The sequence below is a fragment of the Diadema setosum genome, chromosome 21, assembly GCF_964275005.1.
Source record: "Diadema setosum chromosome 21, eeDiaSeto1, whole genome shotgun sequence".
Lineage (NCBI taxonomy): Eukaryota > Metazoa > Echinodermata > Echinoidea > Diadematoida > Diadematidae > Diadema > Diadema setosum.
In genome coordinates this window covers 8,772,979-8,795,217 of record NC_092705.1, presented here as the reverse complement: position 1 = coordinate 8,795,217, position 22,239 = coordinate 8,772,979, and the positions used below count along the sequence as shown (strand labels likewise).

General features: G+C 39.3%; 1 protein-coding gene across 3 annotated transcripts in view; it reads left to right on the top strand.

Annotated features, from left to right (window-relative positions):
* The window catches only part of LOC140244271 (uncharacterized), a 163,820-nt gene that overhangs the window by 98,251 nt on the left and 43,330 nt on the right, over nucleotides 1-22,239 (top strand). For all 3 annotated transcript variants that reach the window (XM_072323912.1, XM_072323914.1, XM_072323913.1), the window contains exons 3-4: nucleotides 11,279-11,440; nucleotides 16,710-16,796. In XM_072323912.1, the coding sequence (XP_072180013.1) occupies nucleotides 11,279-11,440; nucleotides 16,710-16,796 (249 nt within the window). The remainder of the gene's footprint in view (nucleotides 1-11,278; nucleotides 11,441-16,709; nucleotides 16,797-22,239) is intronic.

Genomic DNA, 22,239 nt, shown 5'->3' with positions numbered 1-22,239 from the left:
ATTCCATGAGAACATAGAACTTTTTTATATATATTTCTTTACCTCCCAGGAACCTAAAGTATGACCGAGAGATTATTTGTTGTATTCATTGTCCAATGCTATGCATGCCCTGGAACAGTCTACCTGTAATAAAGACAAATTTGTTTATATTGTCCAAACCCCTCCTGCCTGATCTATATTCTTCTTTTTTTTTTTCATCTGAATAATTAAGCTTTCTCTCAGCCAATCTCACTCAACCCTCACCATCCTTACTTAAAGCTCTACTGCCTCCCACTCTAGTACATCATGAAGAGATACTTGCTTATTTTTTGGTAGCATCAAGATATATTATCCAAACATATGTAGTTCTTTTCCAACCCTACCTAGTTGCAGAATTTAAACATATTTGTTTGATTTGGAACAAATTTTGTTTGTGGTATTGATATTTTCTTCTTACTTTATATTACATACATATATTGTCGAAAATATCCTGTACAGATCTTTCAGTGCACACAACTCTAATATCTATCTCTTGAATTTAGTAACAGGACATAATTGCAGAAAGATCGGCTTTCTCTTTCGTTTCTACTTGACAAACATCCTCTACCAGTACTGACCTGTCCTTACCCATTATGTAACTTTCACCTGTCCCTACTGAAGAAAAGTGATTACCCTTGAATGAGGCTCTGCATAGGACTGGACAGAAAACAGGGCCCCTTCATCAAACCCCAATTTTCTCCCCCCCCCCCCCCCCCGTCCCCTCCCCTTTCTCCCATTTTAGGTTCTAACACACCCATTAATCTATCTGTCCCTCCTCCTCCTCCTCCTCCCCTCCTCCTCCTCCTCCCCTCCTCCTCCCTCCTCCCCTCCTCCTCCCTCCTCCCCCCTCCTCCCCCTCCTCCTCCCCTTCATCCTCCCTTCTTCATCCCTCCACTACCCTTTCCCCATCACTATAAAGTGTACTTATCATCCACCCAGCTCGCATGTCTTTTTGATTAAAACCACTTCCCTGATTGATGCTTTTATGTGCATTAGCTTATCAAAACGAAAACAATATGCATCGGCAAATTGTATTTGTTCTATCCTTTATGCATATGGAGTGGTATTGTGGTAAAAAAAAGAAAGCATTATTATTGCATTCTGTACCCTGTTACAAGCAGGCAAGCAAACAAGCGAGCCGCATAGTTTCTCGTGACGTGTTCAATATAACATGCGCAAATGCATATCTTTTGAAAGCTCTGTACTGCATCATGTGCATTTTAGCATTATGTTCCCATAAAAAGTTTGCTGCATTTTCTTACTTGCATTTAAGCTGAAGTGGCAATATATTCTTTCATTTGTATTTTGGTATAAAAGCATGCTCCCCAGGTAATAGCACTTGTCATACACTTCTTTTGCGAACGAGCCAACCCCCACCCCTCCCCCCACCATTGCTGATAAAGTTCATAGTAGCGTAGCATTAATAAGTGCATTGATTGATTTGAAATGCAGAAAATAGCTCTCCATCAGTTTATGAAGAAGCAACTGGCCACCCATGCATTTAAAAGAATAAAACAAAAACAAAATGACCCACAAAACAAAATGAAACAACTTAATGCACAAATACAGAAACTCAAGTGCAACTCAATCTGTTAAAAAAAAAAAATCTAATGGCTGCTTCAAGAAGCATTGCCTTCAAGATGTAAATGTTCCCCCATAACGTTAATGCAAGGGACACCTCATTGCCAGCTAGAATAGGTCAATGTCGTTAAGAGCAATAATGGGCATTTGCAGTATGGATATAATAGTGGGTCTGTTCATATATACCGGTATGTATGGGCTCCTACGTGTGGAAGTTTGTGTGATTTTTTTTTCTTCAATAGAAGTGTTCATGTTGAAAGTTCTCTTAGTATGTGTGATCGTTTGTTTGTGTCTTGTTTACATGTTGGTGAGACCTGTGTTGTGCATGCAGTATGTTGTTTGTTTAATGTCTTTGGTTGTTTTATGAGGCAGGTTGTTGCATTACAAAAAATGAGCTCACAAGTCATCATTTTGTTCTTGTCACATATGATTTGTGGAGACTTGAATTTACAAAATTGAAGATTCATTGTGTGGTTTCACCCATGGGAACTGTGTAGACGAAGTGACGTTTGTGTCATGGTCGATCACAGTGTATGCATTTTGATTCAGGATATATTTGATCTTTCAAATTCTATAAAACATTTTCTATATCCTATACCATGAGTACAATATTATGTCATTTTTATCTGATCAATGCAAATAAAGGGAAACTGAACAGAAATGTATATGATGTAAATGAAAGACTGAGCAAAAAAAAAAAAATGGGATTCCATTGGGATCAGGATTGTTTTATCTACTTTGATCTATGATCTATAAGATGCCGGGCTTAAGCATCCACTTTGCATTGAATTGACATTTCTCAGCGGAACATTTTCCTTGTTGTAAAATGACATATAAGTAATCATATGGAAACATAGGGAAACATAAAGAAATTTCCTACGACCATGATAATACATGACATCATAACAAGATTTGTTATGAAGCAAGCCTTCTTGAGTGCCGAAGATATTGTGCGTTGTAACCAACAGGTGCCTGTAACACAAGCCTGCAAGTGCAGTACTGGAGCCCAGAACGTAGACCTTTGAAAAACATACAAAAGAAGTAGTGAAGGCCTATATAGCCATCCATCATATTATGCTAATTAGTGTCAACACAATACTGGAAGCAACTATGAACCACAGTGCATGTGATGATGGATTAAATCCATCCGTCACTCTTGTCGTCTTCCTAGCTTTTCCTGTCATCCTCCTGTTTGCCAATTTTTCGCTACCACCCTCTCCCCGCGATCTCCTTGCCTGGCCTGTATGATCGTGCATCAAATTGGCAACGGCGTGACATCTGCCATTTGGAAATTGCATGTAGCATATCAGTGGGGCTCTGTTACCCTTGTTTGATTGTAGAGGAAACATTCTATTATGGCAACCTTTCGTCCCCCGTCAACTGAAAGGATGGAAGTGGTGACATACAAGTGCCCCAATCAACTGCCCGAAAGTGGCGCTTGGCGTTAGGATTTGATAGATTTTCATCGTCTGCCCCATCCCAACGCCCCCTACCCCCTCCCCCTCCCTTCATCATTTCATCCACAAAATTATGGCTGTGATTTATCGATCACCGTTTATGCTGCATTCTGCTTCAACTAGCTTCCTCTCACAGGAGAAACTGACATTTCACTTATGGCTGTCGGAATTTTGATAGCATTTATTGTTTGGATGGGGGTAGGGGGAAGGAACCTTTGCGGATTGTGGTTGCATCGTATAAATGTTGATATGTATACATCAGATGGAGAAATGCTCACACAGTCCCCCCAGGAGGATTTTAGTGGCAGAATTCTTGGAAGGCTTTTGAATGTCAATGCCTATTCTAATGGTGATGTAATGCACCCTTCAGTTTGCGGAGAGTGGCCGACAGTATATACATTTTTAGCAGTGGCTGCGGATGTATTTGCCCTTGTGGATTATGCGGACAGCCTCGACTGTGGAAATTTTATTGAAATTGTTGCTGACCATGCGACATTGGAGACAGGGAAAGGATAGTGTATGATGTCATCATTTTGCTTTGTGTTGCAGGGGGATAGGGTGCCATTCCAAATATAAACAGGCACTGATAACCCGTTAACTGCATACCAAGGCCCTGACAGCATTTTATAGCACATACAGCATACCCCCGGTTGGTCGTTACAGACGTACGTGATTCTGCAGGGAAGGGCTTTCTCTGAAAAGTGGAATCATCTCGTCACGTCCTTGCGAGAGACTTTGAACGTCTCCCCGATATGCATATAAATATAATGTTTGCCCATTGATATGTATGTAGGCCTATGTATACACTAGTGTCTCTACGATTGCTCTCCGGAACCTACCCGACTTACATTAGAATGTTATAAAATGGAGCTAAACCCATTTTGCACTCCATCATTATTATTTGACTTTAGCCTATCTTGATAAGGGAAAAAAAAAAACACCAGATGCAAAGCAAATGTTACTAAGACTCATTTCTAACAAAAGAAAGGGCAATATAGAAAATAGGCATAGATTTGAATGTGTGAGTTTATTTTGTGTGTATGTGGTTACCATATGCTGACACACACGCTTAATACACCCTCACATTCTCACAAAGACACATAAAGAGAGTTGGACATGGGGAGCAAACGCAGAACCCATGAAAACATTTCAAGAGAAATTGAGCAGGCAATAACTCTTGAGACATTGAGATGTAAGACTCCCATCTCCAATCCTCCACACATTACCCTCTCTCCAAATAAAATTCCTGGCCATTTCCTCCTCAGAAGTAGGGGGAAAATGGCGAAGGGGGGGGGGGGGGCAGGGAAGTGAAAGGGGGACTTTCAAATATCAAAGATCCTGACAAGTTTATGATGTAGCGGTTTTGAGTGTGATGTACTCCTCTGGTGCTTAGCTGGGGATGGGGTGGGGGGGGGGGGGAAGGGGGATGAAATTTCCACAGCAGACAAAGCGTTTGCAAGAGGGAGGATGGACGTGATATGAACAGTCGAGTAATGAAGGCAAATGTCAACTTTGCCATTTATAGAATATGCCGTGCACTATTGCGTTTAAAGCCCCCTCTCACGTATCTTGTCCTTTGCCATAGCATTTGGAATCAGCAACCTCTTAGACCTATATAAAATATTCTGCTATTTTTCTTCGCTCTGAGGCCTTTCAAACAACAGTGAGTGTCAAAAGCTGATCTTATTCACATGATAGTTGCTATTTGTATTGTTGATAAGAAGAAATCATAGGTGAATATAAACAAATTTATCTGCTATGATTAATATCTGTCTTCTTCCACTCAGAAGTGAGAAGCAGAGTGTGGTCACAATATTTTGGTTCATCATTAGAAACATTTAATTGTCACAAAAAGATTCTCTGTGCACAGTGTTCATGTGTTTATATTGATGTGGTCATAGCCCCATTAGCCATCATGTCTTATGTTAATCCAATCTTCTCGATAAGAACGATCCTGCCCTAATCATAGGCCTTATCCCATACATCAGTGCCCATACGTTGACCTGACTGTTTGCTGGAGACGTCCAAAACAAATAGATTTATGGACAGCAGTGTGGATTCAGGAGAAAGAAATGCAATGTCCCTTTGTGCACTTAGCAAAACGCCTCAGCATGCCCTTCATGTAGTGAATCGGTCTGTTGACCATTCCAGCTTGAACTAGGCATGTTATGTAATATTTACATGCCCTAGTAACATCGCTCAAAGGTCAACTGCCATTGATGGGGTCAGAGTAATATGACTGCAAGCCACTCACCTGTGATGAACTACCAGAGCCGGTATATGACGAACATCCTTTAAAAGGTGATCAAAAATTAAATTCAGAAAGCAAACAAACAAAGAAATATTACCCCTTCCCAAAAACAATACCACCTTTTTTGTCGTATACAAATACTGCATGAACATAGAAACATGGACCTTGCTTTGCATGGAAGCATTACTGGTGTATTCAGAAGTACTCATTGATGCTAATATACTGTATACACCATATATTTCACGAGCCTAAATTTTCGCGAATCAGGAATTCCCAAGGATTTCGCAAGTTGTTAATTTGATCGTGGAGTCTTGTTATGAACGGAGAAATGTACATGCGTACGTCACATCCGCATTGGGATCAGAGTCAATATTTTCGCGTGTCTTTAATTTTGCAAATAGCACCTGACTCACGAATTCGCGAAAATACAAATCTCGCAAAATATTTGGCATATACAGTAGTTCATTCTCTCAAAGCGACTCAATTCAAAATGCATACAGTGTTGAACCTACAGCAAACATCAAATTGTGGTTTATTTTACACGACACTTTCCGCAGAGAAAAACATGCAAATTTCTTTTGCAAAAAAAAAATCGCTGAGATTCTATTCATTAGGGTGTCTGCTAACGAGATGATTGTACCTCAAAGCTTAAAGATCTAAAAAAAAAAAAAAAATGTTTTTATCTGTGAGAAAAGAACTGATCTTTACAGAGAGTTGGAGGGACACAGTTGGCAAACATGGAGGAAAGAAATATAGAGGTAGAAATCAGAGGTAGATGTTGAAGTAATATTTCCCCACGTTTCTGCCAGGATTCACGTTAGCAATTCAATGATAGTCAAAGATCATATGCATTTTGATGTGGTCATACATTTTAATGACACCTGCAAATGAAGTAGTCTGTATACACATCAGGCTCATATGGTATGGCAACTGTTTTTACACATTGGCCCCATATACCAATACACGTGTTTCCTTGTATGCATGTGTGTATGCCTGTTTGATGTGATCGCAGTCAACTGTCATTTTCCAAGATAACATCTGTTCTCATATAAACACAGTGTTGTTTGAATTTACAGTTTTAGTAAATTCTGAGCGATATCTGCTGTAAGCTCCAGCAGCATTTCCATGCAAGAAATTTCTCAGTTCTAAAATAACAAAAAAAGAAATATTGCAAATTTTTTTTTTATGAAATGCATTTTACAATGATGAAGTTAATTGTAATTAGATAATCAATCCAGTATGTGTCAATTATTTATACAAAAACAAACAAACAAACAAACTGTACAACCTGAACTGGTATCCATTAAAAAAACATTTGAAAAAAGTATGATTTTTTTTTTTTTTTTTGTCTGGGTGGACGAGACTACTACACCTCAGACACCTCATGGTGTGCAGCATATATATACTCACACACATACATACATACTCATACACACACACACACACATATGTAATATATATATATATATATATATATATATATATAAATATATATATATATATATGGATCTGTGTGTACGTATAGAATATACACATAGGCCCACTATATATATTTTTATATCACATGTATCTATATATAATTCAAGCACAGACTGCTTTGCTGAGGTCACCCCTATAGCACGATGTAAATTTTTCAATATCCCCTAATGCATCTGTACCGTTACCACTTGATGCATGAGGCCTACAGAGTGTGAGTAAATTACATCTCTATAAATGTCTTTCGATGACTGCAAGCCCGAAAGAAATGCAGACTGTATAGCTTAAAGGTACCGATCAGTGCCGAAATCTTCAAAGTCGGACCATCAAAACATTTTTTCCCCTCCCAATGTGTTGTCACTTTCTTAGGCAATGCTGTTGCTAATGCTTGATTAGGGCAGAAAGTGATAATGTTTGTTTATACACTGTGTAGACCAAAGATCTTTCTGGGAGAGAATATTTTGATGCATTATTCAACAACTTGCATCAGTCGGAGACATAGGAATGCTACGTGGACTTAACACATGGCATGCCCCCATTGTAAAGAGAGCAGAATAAGAGTTGATAGTACTCGAAATCTTAAAATTGAGATATCAGAGGAATCGAAACCTGTGAGGATGGTTACTAAATATGCCTTTTGTTAGAAACAAAGACTTGTGGTCATGCGGTGTTAAAGCGGATGTCACAAATGTGGAAGGAATATCTTTGTGGTATTGAAATCATAAAATCGTAAACCAGGAAGCTTTGGAATATACCTTATGATGGTGATGTTAAATGGCGTTTTGCAATCTGTGATAACTGGCTTGTGGATAAGACATTTAACCCGTAGAAGACAAGCCTCGAGTATACTCAGGCATGTGTCTATGGGAAATGCGTGTTGTAGCAAAATCAGTCCGTCCTCAATGGGTTAAATGTGTAGGTCGCTTCTGTCCAAAATGATAGGCCTATTAGTTCTTTTAGTAAAAGTGTTGATGGTCAGCAAAATCAAAAATACAGACCTGTTCACTGTGTATCACAAGACAAAAAATTGTACAAGATTTTTCCTTTTTACGATATAGGCCTACATATGTTCTGTTTGTATTCTGTACTTCTTGACTGCAGCAAACCACATGGGTGAAATGTAAGGAAGACTTATACCCCTTTCAGGTAATCGTGGATGCGGATAATAGGAGCACTAAGTCGTAAAATTTCGATTACATGAACGGGAGAGGAGTAGAAAAGTGCGCATTATTTTGATGCTGCTATTATGCGCATAATTGCAGCATGAGGAGTAGATCGAGAATACATGAACGCGTTTTACGACTTATCCGCACTAACATTCCACAGTTCGGTCAAAGGTCACTCGATTTCCCGCACAACCGCTGATTGCTGAGCTTGAGCGCGTGAGAGGTGTGCATACACGTGAGGATATTCACCGGAAACATTACGTCATTAGAGGCGTGCGCCGTAACCATGACAAATAACTCCGTCCTTCGCACCATTATATGAACGGGTGCTCGTAAAAGTAGTGCGCACTTTATGGGATATATGAACGCGATTTTGACTACTTCATCCGCATTATTTGGATGCGGATAATTGAACCGCGATTACCTGAAAGGGGTATTATTCAAATATAGCAGCAGGATTCCAGGTGGGAGGTGGGGGAGGGAGGATGCTTGATATGCCCTTTAAAGCGTAATTTGGGATGTTGGTGAGATGCCACTATGGGCTCATTGGAGTTGATTACTGTGGAGGAGCAAAGATTCCCACTGTCCCCGTGACCTTGAGTTCTTTTTTTAACGCAGATGATACACCCACCCCCTCCACTTGCGCCATCAGAAAATAAAGGGGCGACCCTTAACAAAGGCAATGAGAAAGGCACCGCGCCTGTGGGCTGCTAGATTTCATTGCTCCCCAAGGTCAAATGGCGATAAAGGTATAGAGTGGTGGTGTGAGGAACCTATAGTTAGAATAAAGGGATGCCGTCGTAAATGATGTGGGAGCATTTTGTATCGTCGCAAAACAATGCGCATCTGCTTGAGAGCGCAAACGCTGAGATCCATACAGGGGGAGAAGCATAATAGTGGGTGGTATTTGAAGCGGATATCTTTGCAGACTCATGGACACATCCAATTTACATGAATTTATTGTGAGATAGAGAAGGGGAGAGAAAAATAAAAGAGAGTGATGTAGGGAATATGATGGGAGAATACCAGAGAAGTACACAGTTGAGAAAAAACATTGATGTTCCATAAGAACTTAAAGAGACATGAGGATATACAATATACATTTTAAGATGTGATACCTCTATGAAGTGTGTGAAAGTGTATAATATATTAAGTACACACATGCACACACACACACACACACATACACATGCATAATAGGTATGTCCGATTTATATCACACACACCATTGATATCAATAGTATGAAGAGAAAAATAAAATTAAATACAACTTATCTTTCATTATAAGCAACTTTTCAGTTCAATTCAGTTTATGCTTCATAAACAACTGAAATGAATGAGTGTATGAAGCAATTCGAGATGTGCTGTGTTTATGCCAGACGATGGGGACTCTGAACGGTCACAGGACAAAGCATCTAGCACAAGTCTGGAGTGAGTCTGGCGTGAGTCTGGCGTGAATGTCATGCTAGACAGCCTAGCATAGGTCTACCACAACCGCCTAACTTTCTGTCTCGTTGATGAAATGTTACACTTAAATGCGACCCTGTATTCTGTAAGTGTCCTGGAAGGACTTTGTTCTGTTGGTTTGGTTGTTTATTTGTTGTTGTTTTTCTAAGGTGCAGTTTCAGTAGGCAACGAAAAATACAGAGACTGTACATGTGATGAACTGGGATATTGAATTTGTTTTCTGTTATGTGGCTGTGATTAGGCTTGTGAGACCATTTTCTGTAATAGCAAGTGCAGTCCCTTTGTCTTTGTGGATTTGTTTGTCTGTTTGTTTGTGTGTCTGTGTGTGTCTTGCTTTGTATTTGTTGTCCTTGTGTAATTGTTTTGTATCAGTGATGTGATTGATAGCAGAGATGTGGTGTTCTAAAGCAGAGGTGTGGGTGGGGGGTGGGGGGGGGGAAGAGGGTGTGCCCATAGGGGGCGGTCCTTAGAGGGGGTGGTCCTTAGAGGGGTGGTCCCTGGAGAGAGCAGGTTATTACATCATTTCATTCTATTCCTCCCATTGGTCGAATACCTGCGAGCGACAGCAATGGCTCAAGCTTTCCCTCCTCAATGTTAGGACTGGGCAGAATAAAAATTCCTGTAAATCAAAATTTCAGAACTAATTTTGAACAGATCAGCATTACATGTTGTGAATAGTATTAATTAATTTCCCACTTAAATGCAGCGATAACTCTTTGTTATCATTCATAATTTTTCACTGTTTTCATCCTTGAGTAATATCATTCTGCTTTTTACCTTGCATTTTGGTTCCAGCTCTGCAAAAAAAGAACAAGAAAAAAAAAGATGGTGTACAGACTTTCTGTGCATTTTCACTTCTTTTCTTTCTTCTTTTTTCTTTACTAACATTTTACCCTCCATACAAATGTGCATCAAAGTTTTACTTTGCTCTTTTGTTTATATTTATAATTTACTGTTGCCTTTTGTTTGTGTTTTCAAGGCATGTTCATGGCAGGAGATATATATACATATGATTATGTATTTGTATGAGAATGTTGCTTTTTTAGTCTTCCTGTCTCCACAAAATCAAAGACCAATGTTTCGATGATTTCAAACACTCTTTCAAGCCAAGCATTCATTCAAATTTGAATGACTGCATAAATTTGTGATATTTTTTCCTATCCAAAGGGAGATGGGGCATAAGAAATTAATATCCCTAAATATTTGTAATCCTTCCAACTACTCCCAAAATTCAAAAGCTGGAAAATACCCTTCCTGATTTGGATACAGCGATGAAGCGCTTCTAAATTTAGATGGAATGGTAATTGTGCAGAGATCCCTCTGCATCCAAATGAAGCATGTATGTCAGGCATACATACTTGTCCTGAAAGCGATGAACTTCTCTTTGCAAATCATAGGTCTACACAGCAAGTATATTTGCAAATCAAAGCTGATGTACCTCAATGAAGCAGTCAAACATTTAAGGGCCTTTTGCAAGACAAAAATTTATCCAATCACATCTGACAAATACATGCAATGCATTAGCAACAAGTTGGTATTTTCAAAGACAATTGTACATCATCAAAATGGGTGGGAGTATATTGTATCGTACTCTCGTAGTACATATTTTGTGCAGTACAGTCAAAGATCTATATAATACTCGTCAAAATTTATTCTTCAAATGCTAGAAATACACTGGAGATATGGAGTACAAAGTTTAAAGCAAATACAGATACATTTATGTGTGTATATATTCTGCTATTTGTCATTGATATGTAAATAGACATATGTATATATATATTTATGTATGTATGTATGTATCTATATCATATGTAGTTATATATTGAATGGCGCCCCCTTGTGTTCTCCCGACTTGATTTCAGAGCAACCCGGTTGTCATTCCCACCTCCCAGGTCTCGGGGAAGGACACGAACAGCGTGCCCACGGCTTCCGCCGCCTCTTTTTACCAGCATGCATCCCCGCAAATGTACTCTGGGCTTCAGATATTGACGCAACCGTCCTACTCCCTGCCTACTGTAGGGCAGGTAAGGCGCTCAAGAGACGGGGCGGCAAGACACTTTTCCCCTCACCCCCAAAATACTAGGGAAAACGTATTCCTGTCGAAAAATGAAAGCTTTCAATGAGTGTATTATTCTCCCAAAACCAACTTTTTTTTTTTTTAAAATCCATGCTAAAGCGCCTAGTTACCAAGAAAAAAAAAAAGTGTATTCTGTGATTTCATTCTCCCTTGTCATTGAAATGAATTGTAGTCCCATGTGTTGTCTTCTGTGCTGTTTCTTCCCTGCAACAGTGCTGCAAGCAGAAGGTCTTGCTGTTGATAAATCAACAACAACAACAGCAACAACAACAGTAAAACCCAGAACGTGCTGGATTGTTGTTTCATTAAATATATTTTGGGGGGGAGTTTAAATGTAGTTGAGTATTGTTTAGAGTGCTCGTCCCGTGGAATGCTATTGAAGCACATCATGGAAGACTGTTTGCAAATACTGTTTATTTAACTAATCATTTCCAATGCAGCATTGTATTCTGTTTGTTTTTCCTCTTTTCCTCTTTGCTTTCTTTGTAGAGTGAATTAGATGCACAACTTTGCTCTAATGTTACCCCAGCACCTCTTTGCTCATATTTTTTTCCTGCATCGCATTTGTATTCATTTGCATTGTCATCCATTCCCCTATACAACATGCACCATATCGTCCAGGGAGAGAATATGAAAATTAAGAGCACTTTAGAATCGAAGACACTGCAAAAACCCTTTGACATGGCGAGCACATCCCTCAAGAGACAAACAAAATGCAGTGTTTTGCCACAGACATGGCAAGCAATTTTAGTAGAAAACACTATGGTTACCTTACTGCAATTCCCCCCCACCCCCATCCTTACAGCCTGCAATTTGAAATGACTGCTTCAAAATGATTATGCACCCTGCAAATTGTGCATTTTTGTCAGCATTGTGGAATTATGTGGCACATGAGACAAGGTCCAGAATGCTAACACCCTGCTCCCACCAACAAACTACCATTTGCTCTCTGCCCCCCTTTTTCCTCACCACCCCCCCCCCCCCCCGTCATGTCTAAATTGTTATCAAAACCTTATAATTCCCTTTCCGTTTCCTCATTGTTCATACAATTGCAGTTGAACATGTTGCCCAACTTCCAGGCTGCAGTTTATCCTAGCCCAGCTCAGTCTCACCCCAAAAGGGAGGCCACCCTTGTCAGCCACACCAAACCTTGCCCGAAAGAGGCCTATATGCTCTTGTTTTTGTTTTTTCAAGACAACTTTTTTTTTCTCATTATCACTGTTTCTCGTCATTACTTAAAAGCAGCGAAACGTTGAGAAATTGGGTCTGCTCTCTTTGCGTACTCTGTTTACACTGGATATGTCTTTTGTGAAACTGTGCCTTACATTAGAAAAAGTCAGAGAGAATCCAAACAGAGAAAAAAAAAAGAAAAATGTGCTGCAGTATTGTGAACATAAAGGGAGGAAGAATGAATATGTGCCGCAAATTGTGAAGAAATAAATACAGCAGGAACAGGCAATTGGAGAGATGTGCCATACAGTAAACAGAACCAGGACTGTTGGTTGATATTGACATGCACCATTAGTAACCAGTGTAACTGTTGATGACAATTTGTATAAAAATAAAAAAGGCAGCACATTTCACAGAAATGTCCGATAAGCGCATTTCCCAAAACGGATTAAGGAAGCCAAGGAAAAGGGAGTTGCAATGTTCAATTGGATTAGGACAACAAAAGTTATTCAGCAGGATTCCTTTGCATTAATGCAAAGTAATCTAAGCCTTTTAAGAGGAAACTGGATGAGCTTTCTGCAAAAATCAGTAGGTTCAACAGGGTAAAATGGATTACAAACATGCATGATTACTGGAGAGAGAGGGAACAGCCATTTGTGGCTTCCATCTTCTTGAATTTTGATGGAAAAGTCCCATTTTCAAAGCCATGCCATTCCCAAGCCAACCAATATGCCCCACAGCAAGCAGATTTTGAGCAGTTTAGAAAGCAAGATGGTGAAAAATTTGAAAGCAATGGTGGTTTCTCCAGCGACTCCACATCAGCCCAATGTAATTGTGCCGTCGCTTGGAGCAGTCTTGCCTGTAACTATTCTCGACTAATTTTCTCTTATTTGACTCTGTTGTTTCACGAATAAGAGCTGTCCAGTTTGCAGAAAGAAAGGGGGAAAAAAAAAACATAATATAAGAGGACTGAACAGGGCTACAGATATTGCCACAAATTACTTGCGCCAATTTGTCCCCTCTCCCGATGGTTTAATTTGTTCTCGTGATTACACATACAGCCTAGTGAGGAAAATTGAAGAAAGCAGCTTAAATTTACATCCTATTTCTGCTGCCAGCTCTGGCGTACAGAGTCTTTCCTCTATTTGTTCTGTGTCTCTTGGCACCCAAGCCTTTCCTCGGGCATCGAGCCTCAATTCTGCGCAGCGGTTTCCGAAATCGAGTTACGTCCGGCAAGCTGCCGGGCTTGGTCTTGCAATTTAACTCTTTTCTTCGCAAGAGAAAACAAGCCTTTTCAAGTAGTTTCATTTATTGCATTCATTGGAGTCGAAAAAGACAGAAAGTCGACCGAAAACAAAGAAGTAAAAGGAAACCACTTGATTGGTAGTCACATGATAAACCATGCTCTTTCATAAAGTAGTGTTTAATATTTGCATGTTTCCAGTGGCATGACTACTGCTTTGTTGGGGAAATGAGTGGAGACTTTAGGCCATTGAATACTGATACCAATATACATGCTTTGTATTAAAACATATGGAACTGGCAGCTCACATAGCTTGGATGGAACCCTGTGTAGTTTGCAAGGAAAAGGAATCAATTATGTGCCAATTGACAAAAGTCCAAAATATTTTTATTTTCAAAAACAAAAATCAAATAAATTGAAGTCAAAGGTATTCAAGTTTGACAGATAGTGGAAGTTAACTGAAGGTGAGGTGGGAGGGCATTACAAGACTTTTGTCTGTCCAGAGGCCTGACAAGGCAGGTGAATGCAGGTGAAAGAGAGATCACAGAAATGTATAAATTCTGTATGAACAGATAGATATATCTTTCCTTCGATATGCACTTTCTCATAGCAACATTCATCCATGTAGATCAATAGAGGCTGCAAAGAGAGCAGAGCCTACATTTTTGGAGAGTGAACTCAAGTGTTTTAGCAGAAGGAGAAGGATAACTCTTTCCCCTTTCCAATTTCTGCCTCCGTGCGAGAGTTTGGTGTGAGTCTCATTCTGCACTGAAAGAATTTGTTTGCGCATGCTCAGCGAGACAATTGCCGCTCAAACCTGCAATGTCCAAAGCATTTTGTACCCTTGCCAAACAATGAATTGCAAAATTATGTCATTTTTCCCGGCATTTTACGTCTGCACCATTCAGCATGAGAATATTAATAGCGGCATTTTTTTCTTCCGTTCTTGCTGTTATATGTGCCTGCCCTCTAAAGTAGTATACTTGCCTAAACATGAGCACAGTTATTTGGCTGAACTCTGCCTGTTTTAGCATTACCCTCGCTCACTACAGTTAGGTTTCACTTCATCAGAATCATATGTACCACATGCATTTCATCTCACATGGCTTTATGTCCATTTCCCATTGACTAGAAATCACTAAACCCTCAAGAATGCCTCTTCTATGCAGTTTTTTTTTCATATGATTTATATATACATCATATCACTTTCATCTGGTCACCATCCAAACAATGGTCCTAGGCCATAGTGCGAAGTGAAAGGGCTTCAAGCGATGGTACCAACCTCTTTGACATTCAGTATACTTGGACGAGATATATACACAGGAAACCCAACACCCAGCAACCCACTTCAGTGTGAAGTATGCATCGTATCTTCTTTTAAAAAGTAATTACATGATGAAACTGAAAATGATGGCTTTCCAAAAATGGAGGGAGACTGATACCATGAACTCGCACCACTGAAGTGAGCATACTTATCAGAGTAAATGCGATGAAAGGATTTCATTCAAGTCAAATCCCCCTTGAATCAAGTACCACGCATAATATAGATGCTGAAGTTAAAAGTATCAGTCGGCATAAAAGTGAATTGAGTTTTGCAGCACTTGCCCATGGATATATTTTTCTTACTGTAGAACAAATGTATACAGTTCAAATTTGCTTTAAAGCATTATGAAACAAGCTTCAAATGATAGTTAGTTTAATGGAAGTCCCTATCTCAGATGTGTCCTGTGTCATAGATATTTCAATTCATCTTTAGTATCTTTAGTGACATTGTCATCATCATCATCATAATTTGCATCATTTGAAAATCATATTCTTAAACTATTTTATTTTCATACTGACGTGTACACTACCTTCATCATTGTTACTATCATCATCATCATCATCATCATCATCATCATCATCATCATCATCATCATAACCATTGTCATTTTCAGCAACATCATCACCAACCCCATCATAATCATCATCATCATCATCGTCATCATCATCGTCATCATCATCATCATAACCATTGTCCTTTTCAGCAACATCATCACCAACCCCATCATCATCATCATCATCATCGTCATCATCAGTATCATCATCAGTAATATCGACACTGCCACCACTACAACTACAACCATGAGAAACTTCATCTCTTTCCTCTTCCTCTCATCTGATTTCTTGTGTCCTCTTCCCCTTCGTCCACCTCCTCCTCCTCCTCCTCCTCCTCCTCCTCCTCCTCTTCTCCCTCCTGTTCTTCCTCCTCCACATCATCATTATTGCCACATCATCATCATCCTCATCATCATCATTGTCTTCATCATCATCATCATCCTCATCATCATCATTGTCTTCATCATCATCGTCATCATTGTCATCATTATTGGATGTGTACAATATTGTAGGTTGTCATATCTGCTGCCCAAGGCATCCACAAGCAGCACCAAAAAACAGGATGCTTTTCACGAATTCTTCTTTCTAATAGTGCACCCCTGCTTAACCAATCAATATACCTATCACCTGGCAACTAACACCGCAACACGCAAACACCAACATTGCTTGCCACGACCAATTTCTGCATTTCAGTATCATTTTCTGCCGTCTGCCATTCCCTGTTTATTTTACGCAATGTACCGTGTCATTTTTTTTTTTGTGTTTAATTTCACATCATTTATTATTTCTAGTTTGGTCATCCATGTATAATTTTTCGTTGAAAAAAAAAAGAAAACAACTGCAAAAGATTATGCATCACTTTGTAGTTGTGGGGCTGATATTTTGGTCTACATGATTGTCATTTTGTCTCCCATGTTATATTCAGGGTGCATCCCCTTATCACACCAGTCAGGCATCAACAGATACCAACGCGGTGTACAGTCCTTATATCTTTCCTGTTGCAGTTACCATGGTGCGTACATCAACTAAAAAAAAGAAAAGAAAAAAAAAAGAAATAAAATTGTTCCACACAAAGTCAAAATTTCACAAAATAATTTGCCTTTTGTATATTCCAGCAACTAGAATGAACATTGCTTTGATTTATGCTAAAGCTTTTTAATTTAGTTGAAATCCCTAACTTTTTGGATTTTTTTTTCTCGTTTTTTCGACTTTGAAAGTACTGCAGAGAAGCAGCAATGTTAAAGCTCACATTTTCCTCTCATTCAATACGCAGTTAATCAATTTGTAACATGCGTTTGCATCGATACGCTAACTTACAGGTTCGAAGACTAACGCACCACGCTTTTGCAAGGCACAGGTTATGCATTTTTCCCCCCTCATTGATCTTACATTGAAGTTTAAACGTCGCCCCTCGTAAGAGGGTTTTGGTGAGCCAGCAGTGCCATGCAGGTTTAATTCTATGGATTCACACGTGAGTGCAGTGCAGGGGGAACAGGTCTGAAGAAATAGTAACCACGTGGAAGTCCTGATATCTAGTTGTTTGACCCAAAGGCATGAAAATAGTTTTGTGGTCTGTATCTTACTTATAGGAATACAAAGTGCGGCTGACAATGTGTACCAAAAGCTTTGTAAAATTCTGTATTTTGTTTTGCCCAATTGTCCAATACCATTGTCGGTTAAACGTTTTAACATTTCTGCAAATACCCCAATTTGTCATAGGTAGTGACAGGCTGCTCACACAGATGGGTGTAGTAGGGACTGTGATCTGCATAATAACACAACAAATTCATCTCTTACATTCCACTTTTCTTCTTTGTGATAAAGTAATGCAGCTCAGCATCATTTTTATGCACTCTGTACCAAAAATTTCGCGCAGAAAGTGTCACTAATCACATTAGTGGTTTAACGAAGTTATGGCCTTTTGCAAGCAGCCGACCTGTTGGTGAAGGTCAAAATGACAAAATTGAAGCAATCTATTTGCACACTGGGCTTGAAATTGACCCCTCCTATGTAGTGTAATGAAGCACTGTTTACAAAGCAATGTGAATCCACTGAAATGAGATAATTGCCGTGTAGAGGAAACGTGTGAGCTTTTACACTACTAAGCTGAGATCGAACTTGAGATCAAAACACTTCACAAAAGAGAAGTACTTTACATGTTTAAAAATGAAAAAGAACAAAAGAAAAACTTCTTGATCATTGAGTGGGCTGTCACTCCTTTTTTTCCAATGTATGAATTATGAAATGTTTCATTCTTTGCCCGGTACTTGAATATTGTTTAATGTAGAGATTACAAAGCAAGTTGTGGTTTCCACCACAGATTTAAGTGTTCATCTACCGGGTATATGTTTTAATTGTATTTTCTAGTATTCAGTATTTTGTACAGTTATGATGAGATGATATTCTAAACCATTTGTTAAGGAACTGAAGTTATTTAAGGATGTAACAATTACCATATGGCTTATTCCCTCAATTCCTGGAGTGCTGGTGAAAATCTATCTGCTGCCCATTTTAATTCCTCACCCATATTTTTTTTTAATCCATTTTCCCCTGCTCTCATTAGTTGAAAAAAAAAAGAATCTGCATTTCATCTTAGCTTCAAGAGTATTGGTGCTATTTGTCAAAGCATTTATTTTATCGATGTAAAAGTCCCTTGCTGTGATTTATTTTGTTGGATTGGAGATTATCCTCTGTGCGGCCTACCCCCTCACGAGTATTCCAAGGGATCTCCGAACTGCATACTATGAAATTGTGGTTTTTCTTGAGTGCATCGTATCTGTTCACAATGTTGCATGAAAAGAAAAGATACATTAGTCCTGGCTGTTTACTGAAAACTGTTTGACTGGCTTATGCTTGTCATTTTCTTTTTCTTTGTCAAGTTTGTTTCAATAGAAGATGCATGAAACTCCTGAGCAAAAAAGAAATGTCTACTGCATTGGTACCATCCATGTGGGATTTTGTTTTCTTCCGTTCATATGTTTTTCGTGAAGGTATTCATATTTTTTTTTTGTAATGTTCTAAATCTGTTTCCTTTTTTTTTCACTTTTGCCATTCATGGACATGTTTACAATATGTGAGAACTTGGCAGGAATTTGGTCGCTGATTTTGTTGGAAGCTTGGAGGCACTCGAGTGTGGGGAAGTGTGACTTCTCTTGGAGGGGGCATGAAACTCTAAAGTTCAGGTTGTTTGGATACACAGCCCATGTTTGAGATAAAGTGCCTGTTGGTCTTCAGGTTTGCCTGATGATGCTCTTTTGTGTTTTTGGTGGTCAGATGGTGATAATTTCATCACCATGACATTTTTGGAAGCCAGAGTGTTGATGGAAGATGGAGAAGTTGTATAATTAATGGTAGTATGGACATTGATGTCTTCCCGACATCATCCAACTGTAACTCTTTTCATGTTAATATATTAAGTTGCTTTTTTTCCAATGTCAGCCTGCATTCTTCTTTTTGATGTAGTGAATTTCACACTTTGCCATGGGCTCAGATGAAGTGAATGTGTATTCTTTCGGATAATTCTGCAGAGTAAGGTTAAAATAGTGTGATATTTGTCACGTGAAAAAGGGTGGGGGAAGGGGGACTCATTTTTACTCAACCCCACGCCCATGAGATCGTCTGCAGGGGTTGAGTAATTTGGAATAAAAGGGTCCAGGAGCTGAAATTTCTGTAACATAATGCTGAAATTTCTGTAACGTAGAGTTGTTTCTCCTTCTCTTTTCTTTCTTTCTTTTTTTTTATTTAGCTGCTCAGAATGTAATAGATGCCCCTTAATCAAGACGTGGGGAAGGGTTTGAATGAAATGTTATTTTTGGCATAATGAGCCATTAACATTGGTAAAAATAAACCTCCTACTCTTTGTCATTCAAAGCAAACTCTCACTAAGAAGAAACAAACGACAAAGACAAAATGCGGATGATAAGAAATTCTCGAAAATGACGCAGTTCCTGTCCTTGGCACGGACGTAGAAGGGAAAAAGAAAAAGAAAGACAGGATGGAGCGTGAGAAGAAGAAAAAAGAAAGAAAAAAGGATGGAGAATTAGAGCATGACAAAAGGCATCATATTGCTCCTTCATACCTTTGGGGAAATCTCGAGTTTGGGACCAGCATACTTCATCACTGGGGCTAGACTATTTCCTCTGGGTTGTTTTGGACAGGAAATGGTATTGTGAAAAGTGTTCGTGTACAGCCCACAAGATGGAAGGAACACTTTAGATGTCATTAGCAGAACCACCTTTTTTGTTTTTGTAATTCAAATTTCACTGCTGCTTTTTCTTTTACCACCTCCTGAGCGCTAAGTAACAAGATTCTGTTGGGTTTCCTTTGTTCTTGTTTCATTCTAAGCCTTTCCCTCTTCTTCTCACTGCTGAGGCTAATCCTTTAATTTATTATCATTATTACTATTTATTTGGCCATACAGTTGCAGTGTAACATACAAATAAATGGGTACATAAAATGTAAGTGAGTGACACGTGGGCCAGGCCTCACAAAAGTAAAATTCTTTACTATTACCCAGAGGCATATGAGCCCTCATGTGTCACTCCATATCACATAATAACGATGTTCATAACATCAAATTTGATTTGACATAATTGTAAAAAACAAAACAAAAGGTGAATAAGTTGTTTCAATACATCATGGCTTAGAAGAGATCAATTTTGTAATTTTGATTTGTTCCCCCCCCCCCAAAGTAAAAAGGTACTGTATACACCATATATTTAACCAATCTAATTGGACTTTCAGATAATTTTATGAGCACTTAAATTCTTGATTTCATTGTTATTATACCCCTTCTTCATGTACTGTGACCTGCATACCAGAATGTGTACGTGTGCATGTCACATTCCTATTGGGACCAGACTTTATATTTTCGCATGTTCTTATACATTCGCGACTTGTGAAATTCATGAAAATAGGAACTCTGTGAAACATATGGCGTATACAGCATTACGCCATTTTTGCCTTTGAGTGTATCCTGAAGCAGTTCCCTTTTGCTCCTTCGGCGTATTTGCTCCCGTGACACTGACGTGAGAAGCAAAGCCTGGATACCCTGTGAAATAGAGAGAGATTTTCAATCAAAACTTGCGAGATGAGTAGACATGGATGAAAAAGTAAATATACTCCTCTGCCTTATAGAATTTTGTGCATAGTGTGCATAGTCTATTGGGAAATCGGGATCTTGTGTGAGGATGGGTTAAGACATAGTGGGGATTCCAAAACTCTTCTTGCGCGCACCTCTCCTGTTAAAGATCTGAGGGTGGAAGGTTTCACCTCTGATTTATGTGTTTGAGTGACAGATGCCAAGCAGTAGTATATCTATACCGTCCTCACACGGTGCGACAACAATGGGGTTGCCAAGCAACAACGATCATCTCGAAAGTGATTGTGTGAACCACCTGGTCACCGATTACAGTCTGACCCACTGTGAATGCTTTACTTGCTGTATCTCCTACAAAATATTAGCTTACCTGACTCATCAACATGGTGGACATATATATATATATATATATATATATATATTTTTTTTTTTTGGGGGGGGGGTGGAGGGTTGTGTGTGTTTTTTGTTCTAGTGTAGTACCATAAAGAAAGCCTCTTGTAGAAATGGTCAAGAGAAAGCCTCTTGTGGAAATGGTCAAGAGAAAGCCTCTTGTGGAAATGGTCAAGAGAAGAAGGATGAAGGAAGAATACAGGCCCGTTCACACACAAGGGAAAAAGTGCAATTTAAAAATCAATTTTCTTATCGCGATCAAAATTTCGAAATTTTTTCCTGTGTGGACAAAAAAATTTCCCTAATTTTCGCGATCCTAATCGCGATCCAACTCGCACTATTAGTGCGATTTTTCAGAATAATCGCAATTATTTTGCCAAGCGTCGTGTGTGTGAGCGCGATCGAGATTTGGAAATCGGTATTTTTAATCACATCGTTCGTAGCGTGTGAACGTCAACATTATTGGGACCGCGGGGTCAGTCTTCGGTCATGCAAGTTTCGCGCATGCGCAATTTAGCCACTGATCGTTCTTTCCTTGCTGCGAAGTGCGATTTTTCCTTGTGTATGAAAGGTCGAAAAAAAAAATCGAAATTTGGATTGCGATTGTAATTTTGATTTTCGTTGTGTGTGCACGGGCCTATGAGTATTATAAAGACAAAGGATACCTGGCATTCCTACGATAGATTCACTGGGAGCAACGAGGAGGGCTTGCTCACATGCACCTGCAGCCCTGTTGTCTGTAGGGAAATAAAAGTGGGGAGGGCAAGAAGGGAGGTTGGGGGGGGGGGGAACAAGAAGAAGGGGGGCAGGGATAGGCTCAGGAGGTTATATAAGTGTTCAAGATTATGTTGAATGGATGCTGAATTCTGTAAATAGCAAAGGCTTGAGGGAGATGGAGAGAGTGTAGGAATCCCCTCTTTGCTCCTCCACTATCATATCTGTCTATCTGTCCATCATCCAAGGAGCA